General features: G+C 32.8%; 1 protein-coding gene and 1 pseudogene across 1 annotated transcript; both read right to left on the reverse strand.

Moving 5' to 3' along the window:
* Positions 1–3237: 3237 nt before the first annotated feature.
* On the reverse strand, positions 3238–4086 carry LOC139809130 (18S rRNA (guanine-N(7))-methyltransferase-like; annotated as a pseudogene).
* On the reverse strand, positions 3823–14295 carry LOC139825173 (18S rRNA (guanine-N(7))-methyltransferase-like). The gene is made up of 4 exons (XM_071797676.1): positions 13995–14295; positions 5141–5570; positions 4912–5058; positions 3823–4093 (listed from the first exon to the last, which is right to left on the reverse strand). The coding sequence occupies exons 1-3, from the start codon at positions 14293–14295 to the stop codon at positions 4914–4916; spliced, it is 876 nt and encodes a 291-aa protein (XP_071653777.1). The 3' UTR covers positions 3823–4093; positions 4912–4913.
* Between the last annotated feature and the right edge of the window lie 1006 nt (positions 14296–15301).

The following is a 15301-nucleotide window of genomic DNA, read 5'->3' on the forward strand; positions in this document are numbered from 1 at the left end:
GCCTACGAGAAGGTGTAGGTTTGGATCGGCTGAAACTAATCATTTTAACAATTACTTACCAGTAAATCTAATTTAAAAAAGGTAATTTTGTACGGAGATCACGCCTTTTTGTAGTGTTACGCATCTTAATCTTAACAGAAAAAAATTACACCTTATAAAGAAATGTGTCTGAAGTTGTTAATATATATAATATATACATTGCCGGACATTGCTTTTATGTAAAATATGCATCTATATTATGTTGCTTGTAACAATTATTTCTTTTCAACTTTTTCCAAAAATAATAAATTGTGAAACATTTTAAGACTAAAACCAATTCGCTATCTGTATTTTAACTGTACTTTACTCTTGTACGTATGAGGTACTCACGTTCGAGTTGGCCAAAGGCCGTGTTTTTATTTTTCCGCTACGTGCCCTATGAGCGGAAATATTGCGACGCAAAGTTGAAATGTGAAAATATTATATTAAGATATTTCTACTAACGTCGACGTCTCTCAATATATATGACATATATATATATCAGAGAAATGTAACTTTCATTTTTTCGACACTGGTCGATAGACTTATCGGTCAGGAAGAAGATTTTTATTTAGGTAAATTAGAAAATAATATTAACAGGTCGCTTATCGCAATTTTTTATTTTTCATTTAGTAAGATAGAAAAAATTTTATAATTATCTAACAAACAGTAATACAGCATTGCTCTACATAGATTTTTGTAGTAAATTTACCGCTCTACAAAAAATATTTCTCATCATTTTTTCATAAATTCAACCGTTCAAAAGATATTCAAAGTTAAAGTTTGATAAATATAAAACTTGTTTTTGCTTCTTATGAATTTTGTATCATATCGACTATCAAAAATTATGAAATAATCAATACATATTTTTGTAGAAAATTTAACGATCTACAAAAAAGGTCTTATATTTTTTTCATAAATAAAACCATTTAGACGATATTAAGGTTTAAAGTTCAAAGTGTATAAAAATTATTCTTTTTTTTTTATATTAAATAAATAAAGCTCAGAATTTTGTTATAATATGAAAAAAAAAGAATAATTTTTATGCACTGAACTTTAAACCTTAATATCGTCTAAATGATTATATTTATGAAAAAAATATAAGAGACCTTTTTTGTAGATCGTTAAATTTTCTACAAAAATATGTATTGATTATTTCATAATTTTTGATAGTCGATATTATAAAATTTATCAAACTTTAACTTTGAATATCTTTTGAACGGTTAAATTTATGAAAAAATGATAAGAGATCTTTTTTGTAAAGCGATAAATTTACTACAAAAATCTATGTGAAGCAATGCTGTATTACTATTTGTTAGATAGTTATAAAATTTTTTCTATCTTACTAAATAAAAAATAAAAAATCGCGATAAGCGACCTGTTAATATTAATTAATATTAAGGGCTCAAACTTTAACAGGTATCTTATTTCACCCTCCTGCAAGTATATATGCTATTCGTGAAATAAAAAAGGCATAGTTCCTTTAAGAAAAAATATGTAATTTGCAACACGCATCTACATACTTTTTCTTGAAAGCAACTGTCCTTTTTTCATACCGATTCGTCTCATTATTCTGTGCATAAAAGTACCGAAAACTTAATGTTTTATAAGATATTTTGTATTTTATGTCAAAATACTAAAACTTTCAAGCCTTATAGTACCAAAAGTTCTTAATTTTGAAAATCTTTCGAGATTAGCTACAAGAATATGCATTGAAAAATAGGGGCTTTTATTTAAGAAATTAAAGGTGTAGTTTACATGAGCTTTAAACAACCATCCATGGTTAAACCAATGACACCATCTTATGGCCCCCTCGAAACCAAATAACTTTTGTCTGAAACATTTTTCTCTCCCGGGCTTGGTTCTCGAGATATTCGACTGGATGGATTAAAATGGTCCACCCTGTATAATCAGATCCGAAATTTAGGTACTATAAAGTACTAACTTGGGTATACTAACATAAAAATAAGATCATATTTCCAAATTTCGGAGGATTCTACGACGGTGGACGTGGTGGACGTGGTGGTAGCACTATCAATCAAACATTTAACATGTGGTAAAATGTTTGATAATACACACACACACACACACACACACACACACACACACACACACACACACACACACACACACACACACACACACACACACACACACACACACACCGTTCGTGATGAAAAAAGGCTGCAAACGTTGTTTTTTTTTTACTTTTTTTTTATTTTTATTTACACGCGTCGAAGCAGAAAGTACTTTTTTTTTTTACACGCGTCGGAGCAGGAAATTTCTTCTTGTAAATCCATGCGAAACATGGGTACAATGTATAATCAACGGACATTATATATATTTCAACTTTTATTTATTGTATTACAATTATTAATAAAATTATATAATTTCCTTCATTCACAGTCGTACTTATTCGTATCCTGCGCCGTGACATGTCATAAGTACGTTCCGAGCTCATGTGTACCACTGGGCCTCTGCTTAGTCTGCCTAATTCTCTATTAACATTTTTTGTCATATTTTGTAAAGGTTTACCTATGGTAATTTCATAAAGGAATCATTCCGCCGCACATGATAAAAATTGGAATACATTATACGTAGAGTTTAAAAATGTAAAGATTTTTTGCATAAATGCATTGTCATATTTATATTTAACAGACTGTTAAATCTACATATAATTTTTTGCAAAAATTAATGATGTTACAATCACGCCAATATTTGTTCTACTGCCCTAAAAAATAAACAAAGTTTTATATATATTGCATAAATATACATTTCAAACATAAAGAAACGAGTAAGAATTAAAATAACAATTTTAGCCGAATAAATATATTACAACTTCTCTCTACAACTAATTTTGCATGTGAATATCTTAATGGGGACAAAAAAATGATTTGAAAATGTTTTTTATCAATTCTTTTACAGACTGCGGAGAGAGTATTACAAGATACATGTGGTGCAACAATAAAAGTAAAGTTTTATGGAAATGCACCTATCGGATTCTACAAATACAAATATCCTAAAGAAGCTTTGCGAGCAAGGAAGTTATGGTACTAAAATATTTTATTTCTTAGCCAAACATATGGATGGAGATATCAACAATAACGTAAAATACCAGTGGTTGGATCATGAAGAATTAGAAAAAGTATTACCTACTGGAGCACAACAGAGTATTTCACAATTTATGTTTACGTAAAGAATAATAATAATAATATAAAATATTGAACTCATTCTTTGATCTCTTATTATTAATATTGTCTATTATTACCGTAATATTAACATTATAGTTAGAGAAATATTTAAAATAATTGCAAATACAAAATAATAAAATAACGGACAACGAGAGGATCAAACCTTCTTGAATTAGCGACGGTTTGTCTATCTTCGTTCTCTACGCCTAGTGCCTTTGGAAGCGGAGCAGCTCCTCCGGTCATTAAAACTAAGACCATGTTCTTTGCTTTTGCGCTATTCGGAAAATCGACAACCACACCGCCATAAAAGCCAGCTTTTGTGGCTTGTGCTGTGATTAATTCAACCTGTTCACCGTTCTCTGGATAGAATTGTAACACTGCTCTTGCGCTTCTTGACAGGCATGCATACAACGTTGAGAAGAAACGATATAAACGTTTTGTAGGATTGTGCGAAGTTTTGCTTGCATAGCACAATCACTGAAGCGCAGAAGTACTGACAGCCCCATGAAACGTACCAGCTTTAAATGGCAATCCTTAACCTATATCTCCCAAAATTAAGTCACCATCTAATTCTCTATCAACAACTACGTCTAAAAATAATGTGTTAATATGATTATATATCAAGATATATATATATATTCTTAAAAATATATAAATATATAAATATTCTTAAAATATAACTGTATCACACCATAATTAAAATACCAAGCATAGCTGAAGAGATGTCCACACCTATCCATACGTGTCCCTGATCTTCCAATACACTGCCACTGAGCCCTGACCCACAACCGATATCCAAAAGCAAGCAGCTCTGATCTTCAGGTAGCACAAGAAGTTCTATAGCACGTTCACACATCTGTACTTGAATTTCTATTATACGAGAGCTGCAAAAACATGGATTTTATTATGGAGATATAGTAAATATCTAGGTAATTCGTATAAAAATTTCATATAGACATACCCATCTCTCTACAACTAATTTTGCATGTGAATATCTTAATGGGGACAAAAAAATGATTTGAAAATATTCTTTATCAATTCTTTTACAGACTGCGAAGAGATTATTACAAGATACATGTGGTGCAACAATAAAAGTGAAGTTTTATAGAAATGCACCTATCGGATTCTACAAATACAAATATCCTAAGAAGCTTTGCGAGCAAGGAAGTTATGGTGCTAAAATATTTTATTTCTTAGCCAAACATATGGATGGAGATATCAACAATAGCGTAAAATACCAGTGGTTGGATCATGAAGAATTAGAAAAAGTATTACCTACTGTAGTACAACAGAGTATTTCACAATTTATGTTTACGTAAAGAATAAAATATAAAATATTGAACTCATTCTTTGATCTCTTATTAATATTGTCTATTATTACCGTAATATTAACATTATAAAGGACTCCTAATATCCTTTTTAAAGGAAAATATTCCCCTTTACACAAACATTTATGCACAGTCACGATTATTAAATTTCATGTTTGATATTCTTTAACAAAAAAAATTTTTAGGCACATATTTTTCGTTACTAAAGAAAATATTTTATGCATATATTATTTTTAAGTAGTAGATTGATTATATAGAAACAGACAAAAATTAATTAAATCAATTTTATCAATTTTTTTATTTATAATTAACATTATAAATTATAAAAAAAATTATTAAAATAGTGTTTTTTATATTAACGAAGTATATCTTACAATTAGAATCTCCCGGGTCTCTTTCGTCCAGTATATTTGGAGTCATCTCTAACTTCTTTTTCTTGCCGGCGCCGCCTTTCTTTCTTCTCTAAAATCCAGTCCCTACTTTTCTTCAATGATTTACCCTTGGCTTTCTTTATGTATTCCCTATGTACAAAAAAAATTATCACAATTTTTGGAAGGTAAAATAGAGAAATAATAGATATAACAGACTACGAGAGGATCAAACCTTCTTGAATTAGCGACGGTTGGTCTATTTTCGTTCTCTACGCCTAGTGCCTTTGGAAGCGGAGCAGCTCCTCCGGTCATTAAAACCAAGACCATTTTCTTTGCTTTTGCGCTATTCGGAAAATCGACAACCACACCGCCATAAAAGCCAGCTTTTGTGGCTTGTGCTGTGATTAATTCAACCTGTTCACCGTTCTCTGGATAGAATTGTAACACTGCTCTTGCGCTTCTTGACAGGCATGCATACAACGTTGAGAAGAAACGATATAAACGTTTTGTAGGGTTGTGCAAAGTTTTGCTTGCATAGCACAACCACTGAAGCGCAGAAATACTGATAGCCCCATCAAACGTACCAGCTTTAAATGGCAATCCTTGACCTATATCTCCCAAAATTAAGTCACCATCTAATTCTCTTTCATCAACAGCTACGTCTAAAAATAATGTGTTAATATGATTATATATCAAGATATATATATATATATATATATATATATATATATATAATATATATATTTATATATATTTATATATATAATCTTTCACGCAAATTTTTACAGACAGCGTTACTAGCAACGTGCACAACTTCATTTGAGGTTATAATTGGGTACAACATTCATCGCACGATACTGTTATAATTGCAAATCGGAAACGAACCTCGAGTCCAGCTCTTCTGCGATCAACGAAGTCGGGATCGAACGTGTCAGTCGTCACTTTCTGCCAAGCGTAGAAAAACCTTCTGTTCCGGCAGCGGTGCAATGGTAACACGATGTAGGGATACGAAATCTCCAGATAAGAGCACGAAGCAATTCAAATTCAGTATATCGCCGGCACGATTATACGGTGTTACTGCCGTTTCGCGTACGCGCGTGCGGCTCGTGCAAACGTTATTAAGGTTGTATGACCCCTTAGAAGAAAAAATGCCAAATTCTTCAAACTTTGTCAGGTGATGAGTATTATAATAATAAAGCATTGTGCCAAGTTTGAACAAGTTTGCGAGGCCCGTTCAAAAGTTATAACAATTTGAATTTAACATGGGCTCTTATGGGAATTCATCAAGTTTCACTGTTTTTTCAACTTCATTTGAGAAATTAATATCGAAGAAAATATAACATCCTTTTAAAACTTTGCAGAAATATTAATAAACATCTTACAAACAAATTAGAACCAAAAAAATTATGACTTCGAGGATATTTTCTGAAATATTGAATAAAAACCAAACACAGAGAACAGTCTCGCTTGGTCTCGCTGAACTCGTAAGTACAGAGATCCGGCAACAGCGCACTATGACGTCACATTAGAACCTCTCTCTCCGTCACTCTCCGTAAAGGATAACAAATACTACAGAGGTCCGTTACTTTTTCCAATAGAGCCTCCTGTGTATCGAAAGTGTGCTCTGAGCACGTGTAATATACAGACGCATCGTTTGAGGTTAGTTTTCGCTTGCGCTACGAAAATGCCGAAAGTAAAAACGTTACATGTGGAAAGGAAAAGTTGTCACTGAAAAAGTGTACAATCAACGGTTAGCACAGACAAATACTGGAAAACGTAATTTGAAGACACGAGTCGAAACCACACCAGATGATTGTAACAATTCCATGGCACATGTAACGTTTTACTTTTGGCATTTTCGTAGCGCAAGCGAAAATTAACCTCAAACGTTGCGTCTGTATATTACACGTGCTCAGAGCACACACACTTCGCGTTCACGCAGCTGATGGCTGATGTCGAGTGAGATCAATGCTACCAACTTACAGAAAATGCGACGTTGTCGCGATCAAAATACTTTTTTATGAGAGCTATTGTATTTAATTTATTAATAAATGACGTAAATAAATAACGTAATATAATTTCATTAGTATTTTTAAACAGTAATTACTATGTTTTGTTACTTTTTAAAGATTTTCACACTTTCAGATTTTCGTTTGTGTCAGTTGCAAGTCAGGTACAGTCTTTCTAAAAATCATTAAAAGTGAAAGTTTGCATACGAGAAAATATGCATAAAAATGTCTCTATAGCTCTTAAAAACACAGGCAACCGTTATTTTAATAAAATATTAATATAAATATTACTTTCCAGTAAAGAATATCTTCTTAAATATGTTAATTAGCTTTATGTTACGTTTCTTAAACTTTTGGCAGAGATCTTACGGGTCATATGTACAACCTTAACGCGCGGCCGCAATCGCAATCGCAGAAACGCCTCGTGTGAACAGGCTCCTTGATCTCAGTATCAGCTCCCTGCCGTCAATATAAAAAATAATATAATAGGTTAATAACCTGTATGTATAAACACTCACGTAAACGTAGTAAACAGTAAATAGGTTATTAACCTGTATGTATAAACACTCACGTAAACGTAGTAATAAACAGTAAATAAAATAAGTATAACAGTAATTAATCGTCGCGTCGCGTAAAGAGTCACGATCGGTCTCGCTTCGCGCGTACTTCGTACTTACCGCGTCTCTCGAGTTTTTTTTTTTTTTTTTTTTTTTTTAAGGTCGTAAACTTCGGTTGGAGTTATAGACGCCTTCAGCCCCACCTTTGGACTATATAGCGTATTTAAGTGTTGGTCTATTCTTTCTTCCACTTTATATGATCCTGTTTAATTTTTTAATGAATCTGAATATCACTGAAATTTTCGTCCAATTTTCTCTCCTGATTATCTCAAAAATGTCTTCCGTTCCTCTAAGATTCCTGATCTCGAGCTCCTCGTTCAACCTTTCTCTCTGGTCGTCGTATTTTCTGCACTCTCATACCACGTGATTGATATCCTCCACGTAGTTTCCACATTCACAGTCAGGTGTCGCTATGTATTCCTTTCTAGCTAAGGACTCGTTCAAATTATAATGATTTGCTCGTATTCTGTTCATCCATGTGTAGAAATATCTTTCCGCTCTTATTTTGTGGAACCATGGTTTCTTCTTTTCTTCATCATAGTATCTTCTAAAGTAGTCTCTTCCTTTATAACTTGCTTCATTTTTTATTTTTTCTTGTGTTCTCCTTTTTGCTTCCTCTTTGAATATTGTCATATAATCTTGTATAGGTACTTCAATACTCTTATTATTGTCTTCTTCTGTTCCTGTTTTTGCTAATTTATCCGCCATTTCATTTCCCGTGAATCCTTTGTGAGACGGTATCCATGCATAGATTATTCTCTTATTGTATCTTGTTTTTATTTTGTGGTGTCTCCTTCTAATATCTAGTATGTATTTATTTTTGTACACGTCTAATCTGTTGTTTTTAATTGCTTTTATTACTCCTTGGTTATCTGATAATATTATAATCATTTCCTCTTCTTCTTTATTTTCCCTTTCCAATTTGTCCTCTATTTTCCTTAAAGCTGCATTTATTGCATATGCTTCTGCTGTATATACTGACGAGTTTTTTGGTAAACTTGCATAATATGCATCTTCTTCTTCTTCTATCACTATTCCTGCTCCAACACTAGGGTTTCCCTCGATCCTTGATCCATCCGTGTATATGAATTTGATGTTCTTCTGGTTATATTTGTCCTTAAATTCATCTATCAACTCGTAGTCTTCTTTTTTATATTTCATCTCTTCGATTTTTCTTTTTTCCTTTATTTCCGCTTTATTCTTGTAGATTTCTCCCACTTCTAAATCCGTTTCAATTTCTTCCGTTAGTATATTGTCACGTTCTGTCAAGATTAAGTTAGTTCGTCCGTTTTTGGGTCAAAACATTTAAGTTATTTACCCGGGATTTTTTTGGACCAGGTTGTGCGATTAGTCCAGTCCGAAGAGATAACGAATTTTATATATCTTATAACGAGGGTCAGATTTGTTTATAAAATTAAAATTTGGAAAATCTATTTTAAAATCCAAAGGAATTAATTTGTATGGAGTAAAAGTGCAAACTTTATTTTTTTGAATTTCAGTTTCTAATTTCTTTAGTTTGAGAAATAATGGAAAAGGATCTTGATTAAATTGAATGGCTCGTTTAATTTGAAATTTAATCCTTTTTACTTGGCACCTTTTGCCCCCTTTTCTGGGCATGAATATAGGTTAAAGAAAATCCTATTGCCACTCTTTGGCACCAACAGTTAAGGAGAGGAGAACTCCCGTTGCCACACTGTTTGGCAGCAACAAGAATCAGGAAATTTCTGTTGCCACGCTATTTGGCAGCGACAGTTAAGAGTTGTGGAATTAAAGGATTTTATTGAAAAATTGATTTCAAGAATTAAAATTAAAATTACCTTTATTTGGAAGAATTTTCTTATAACAGTTATTTAAGATCTGGTTTATCTGATATTTAAATTATTATTATCAAGATCTGTCTTAAGATTTGCTGAAGTCAGAATTTAATTAGCTCAAGTAAGGATTGTCGGTTAATGATTAACTGATTGTCAACAAACTACTGACTCCCAACAACTAACTGTACGATGATTTTTCACTCTTATTTATACTCAAGTGGCAAGAACCCCCCGCGCGAGCTTCTCACCACTTCTTTTGTCTTTATGTTTGAAGGAGGAGGAAGGTCTTATCACTAGGTGTAATTTTATCCCCTGTGAACCGCGGCCTGAGAACCGTCTCCCCATTAGAAATCGGATAATTAATCAATATCGATAACATTCTTGGCTATTTAAAGATTGATTGAATTCAATTTTGTTCGCACGTAACAATATCGTAATTCGTTTCCCATAATTTGTAAGTTTCTTTTTCTTCTCCTATTTCGTTTCTATATTTTTTTATTTCGTCCCATGCCATTGTAAGCGTACTTTTCTTCTTTTGTGGAAATCTCAATCTTTCTTTAGCTTCTGCTCTCGATAAGTTTTCTAAACTTTTTTTAATTTCTTCGCTTCCGTACTTTTTGACCTTCAGGCAAAAGTTTTTTGCCAACATCAAGGCTCTTTCACTTAATATTTCTACTTTTGCTTCCGCGATTATTACATTTGTCGGAGTACTATTTCGATAACCAAGAGCTGTCCTTAATCCTAAAAATTGACCTCTTTCTAGCTTTATTTTTAATCTTTCTAAATTAGGTGCATATATAAAGCAGCCATAATCTGCTACAGATCGGACTAAACTTTTGTACAAATTCAAAGCTGTGTTGCAATCAGACCCTCTCGTTATGTTATTCAGATATTTAAGAATATAATTTGCTTTTTCTATTTTTGCCCTTATTTCTGCTATGTGACTTTCGAACTTTAGTTGGTTATCTATCCTAATACCTAGAAACCTAGCTTCTTTTTTACATTCTATTTTTGTTCCCTGAAGTTCTATAAACATTTCCTTATCTATAACCCCGTATCTGTTAAATTCTATTAAATTGGTTTTTTGAGGTTCTAATTCCAATCCTATTGCACTAAGATTTTCTGCCATCGTTTTGACTGTTTGTTCTAGTTTTCTTTTGTTCTCCTTTTTATTTTTTCCTTTTACATACATTCCTATGTCGTCTGCATATAATTCCATATCTATTACGTCTATCTCTAAACCCTTATCTATCTCATGTGTATTTACTTCATAAAGCGCCGGGCTTAAGACCGATCCCTGAGGTAATCCTTTTTTCACTATTTTAGTTACTGTTTTTTTCCCATCGACGACAAATTCTACTTCTCTGTCTCCTAACCATATATCTATAAAAGTTAACATTCTTATTGGACAGTCCATTCCTATTAGTTTATTTTTTAATATGTGAAATTGCACGTTGTCATATGCCGCTGATACATCTAGGAAAGCTGCCAAACAGTATTCTCCTTCCAATATTGCCGTTTTTGCATCTGCCGTGATTTTCGCTAAATTTTCTATACATGATTTTCCTCTTCTAAATCTATTTTGTAATTTATTGAATTTTCTTTCCTTTTCTATCCACCATATCAGTCTTTCATTTACTAGTCTTTCCATCAGTTTTCCCATACATGAAGATAACGAAATTGGTCTTACTTTATTCTTATTTATCTTATCAATGAAGAATACTTGATATTTTCTCCATTCTTCTGGAAATCCTTTTCCTTTCCAAACTTCATTCAATATTTCCAATAAAATCTTTAGAATTTCTCTTGGTAGTTCTTTTATCATTTTGTAGTCTATTCCATCTTTTCCTGGAGATGAATCCTTTTTTATCATTTTAATTGCTCTCATCAGTTCTACCTCTGAAAAATCCTTATCTAGTACGTTATCTTCTTCTTTTTCAGGTATTTTTACTTTTAATGTCACACTTGGGGCTGCTAGTTGTTCTATATCCTTCAGAATTAATTCTTCTCTTTCACCAAATTTCCATTTGTTCCATTCTACTTTATTTCTTCCTTTTTTAAAGATCCTCATCATTTTCCACACATATGACATATTACTATATTTTGTTAGTCCATTACAAAATTTTTTGAAACTCTCTCTCTTTTTTCGTTTTATCGTTTTTCTCATTATAGCTCTACTTTTTTTATACTCCACATAAGTATGAACGTTTCCTTTTTTTCGGTATTCTTCCATTTTTTCCTTCTATCCTTCTTTGCTTCTAAGCATTCATTATCCCACCATATTGCATGTTGTTTTCTTTCTTTTTTCTTTACATTTCTTTTGTTAATATTTAGATTTCCTCTTCTCTTTCTTCTAGAGGTGTTGTTCTCTTTCTCCTTCTTACCTGAGGCTTCTTTTACCGCTTCAATAATATATTTCATCAATGTACTATATTTAATTTGTAAGTCTTTTCCTAAAATTTCTTCTTTTATTTGGTCTATCTTTTTTTCCAATATATTCTTATATTCATTCCAACACGTTTTTTGGTTCGCTATTCTGTTCGTTTTCTTTATGTAAGGAATTTCTTCAATTTCTATCTTTATTTTTATCGGAAAGTGGTCCGATCCCCAAGCATCCTTTGCTTGAGTATATTCAATCTTATCAATGACATTTGTTTCTGAAAATATTAGATCCAAATTTGAAGGGTTTTGATTTATATCATTTAGCCTAGACATTGTATCCGTGTTTACGCATAAAAATCCCGCATTAAAAAATTTTTCCTGTAATCCTTCTCCATTTGGTTCTGTGTTATTACAATTCCATAATATATTTTTTGCATTAAAATCACCCATTATTAATGTATCCATTCCTTTTCTATTAAAGTTTGTTATTTTTGTCCATTCTCTTGAGTTTACACGTTTGTTTGGTCTTCTATATACCCCGATTATATTCATATTTGTACTTCCGTGTTTAATCCTAATTCCACATATATCGAAGTCTTCATCTAAATCCTTCCATTCTTCTATTACCTTTATTTTTATGTTTTCCTTACAAAATATTAGAATATCTCCACTGTTACCTCTGCTATCTACACCAATTATATTATATCTTTTTACTTTTATTTTTTCGTGGTCTTTTACTTTAGATTCCGTAATTATAGTTATATCTGTATTTTTAATATATTCATCCACTTCCTCTTTTTTTCCTATATATCCTCTAGCATTCCATAGTACTATTTCAAGTTTTCCTTTCTTGTTCATAATTATTTATTAAGTTCTTTGTCTTTTTTGTGAATTGTAGTTATAACAGGCTTCTCCTTCTACATTGACCTCCTCCGTAATATCTTCTGTGGATGTATTTTTAATTCCTATTGTCCTTTTCACTTCTTCTTGAACTATTCTTTGAATTTGCTCTCTGATGAATCTCCTCCAATCTTCTTCTTCTAGTACCTCTTTTATGTTTTGATAGTTTTGTTTGTTTTCTTTATTTCCTTCTCCTGCTTCCCTTCTTTGTTCCTCATTGTTATTTTTCTTTATATAATCTTCTTTCTTTCTCTCTTTCCAGATTGGTAGTCTACTTATTTCTGTTTCTTTTGTTCTTATTATCCTATTTCTGTCGTATTCATTCTCCTTAATTTTATTTATTGTTCTACTATAATATTCATCCTTATTTGTTGGTTTAGTTATTCCTGCGTTTGCTACAGCTTTTGCATATGTCCTTCTTTCGTTGTTCTCGTAGTTATTGTTTTCTCTATTTGTTGGGTTCTTATTTCTTAGTCTCTCGTCTATTGTAGGCCATGCCTTTCTGTTATATTTATCATACTCTTGTTCCTCTGCATCTTGGCCATTTATTATTTTAATTGCTTCTGTGTATGTTGCGTTTTTTTTAGCCATTACTATTTTTATTTCTTTGTTCTTAATATATATAGGGCATTTTCTATCCGTTGCCCTATGTTTTCCTTTACAGTTTACACATTTGTATTCAAAGTCGCACGGACCATGAGCCATGCTGCCGCATCTTCCACAAAGGTCATTGGATTTGCAGTTGTTCTTGAAGTGACCATATTTAAAACATCTGAAACATTGACTAACTGGTTCTACGTAGGATCTTACCTTTAAGCTACCAAAGCCCTCGAATATCGAAAATCTTTCCGGCAATTTGTTTCCCTTTATTGTGATTATTATATTATCTGTTTCCTTAATCTCTATTTTTTTCATCTCTCTATTATATACCCTTTTTTTCATGACCTCTAGTTGTAAAATATTTTCTTTTTTAACTAAATTTTCCCAGAGCTCCTCTATGCTATACGGCCAATCCGCGATTACCCCTTTACAGTATCTCGACCCATTATCTATATATACTTGCAATTTATCTTTGTACTCTTTGTTTAACCTTTCTATACATCTATTTGCATCTTCATCATTTTTAAATTTAAGCCTAGCTAGATTAAACTTATCCATCTCTAAGTTATCTGGAATGCATCTAATGCCGTGCAACAAGCTTCGAATTTTTACTTCATTCAGTCCTTTCTTCGCGCACGTGTTTTCCCTAGTAAGTTTACAGCATACTATTTTATAACCTTTTAACCCTGGTTCAAAATATTTACTCGATAACTCTTTGGCAATTTCTTCTTTTCTTAAATTACGATCCTTTTTAACAAGCTTACCCTTGATGTTGACGTATATTATTTCCCTGAAGGTATAATTTCCGTTGCTTTCGCTTTTGTCACTCTCTCTTCCATCGTTGTTTTCTCTTTCTTCACTTTCTCTTCCGTCTGTTAGTACATTGTTTACTAATTGCATCTCATCCTTGTTTCTCGAACCTTCCTGATCCGTTTCCATGAGCATCTCCGTGTTTCCAGTGTTCGTATCCGTCTTGTCCTTTTTCCCCTTGTTTTTATCAGTCACCTTGTCTTCTTTCTTTGACATCATCATTTTCTGGCCTGCTTTATCACTTCTTTTAACCATGTTTACGTTACTAAGTGTAGGATCATTCCTAATTTCTTCCGATATTAATTCGTTCTTGTTATTACTAACATAACCTCGCGCTTGTTTCCCGTTTAAGTAACCCCCCTTCCGAAGGGGGGCAGTAAAACTTTTCTTAATTATTTCTTTTTTTGGTTTAACTTCGCCTCTAGGGTACCCTCTAATCTCTCTTCTATCACTCGCGACTAATAACACCCTATTACTATCGTTAACTAACTTTCTCGACACGTCTACTCTCTACAGCGTTCGCCATGCGACTCCGCTTAGGTTCTCGTGTGTCTCTCGAGTACTCTCGAGATAGGTTAACTGATGAATAGGTTAACCGATGAACTGACTGACAGCGCGCTAAACGAACGCACTGTCTGCACTGCACTGCACTGCGATACTAACGCTGCTAGCCGCCAGTGTCGAAAAAGTGAAAGTGACGTTTCTCTGATAATCATAATAACATTGAGATGAGAGACGGTCGACGTAGAAGTATTCGTATCTTAAAAATAAATTTTCACATTTGGACTTTGCGTCGCAATATCTCCGCTCGTAGGGCACGTAGCGGAATATTATAAGAGAAACCCCCCCCTAATTGGACCCCAAGCTATCGATCAAGTCTACTTAGAACTTGATCCGTTCACTCGTTATCGAGATCTCAACATCTCGAGTACTCGCAACCCGTCGCGTCGCGTAAAAGAGTCACGGTCGGTCTCGCTCCGCGTGTACTTGGCGCGAGACACTACCGTGTCTCTTGATTCATATACATCAGCATGATTTTGAAACAAAAATCCCACTAAAATTACTTGTCTATCTTGCAAAATTATATTTTGGAGACATACAACTTCGCCTGTTTTGGTTCTAAAACAAGAATCCCTTTTGTTGATTTTCAGCACAACACCATTAACAGAGACACATCTAAACCGTGAGCCTTGAACATTATCTTCAAGCAAAAAGTGCTTCATGCTAAGCTGAATATGATTATTATCCTCTAAAACAATCT

Source organism: Temnothorax longispinosus, chromosome 2 (assembly GCF_030848805.1).
Source record: "Temnothorax longispinosus isolate EJ_2023e chromosome 2, Tlon_JGU_v1, whole genome shotgun sequence".
Classification (NCBI taxonomy): domain Eukaryota; kingdom Metazoa; phylum Arthropoda; class Insecta; order Hymenoptera; family Formicidae; genus Temnothorax; species Temnothorax longispinosus.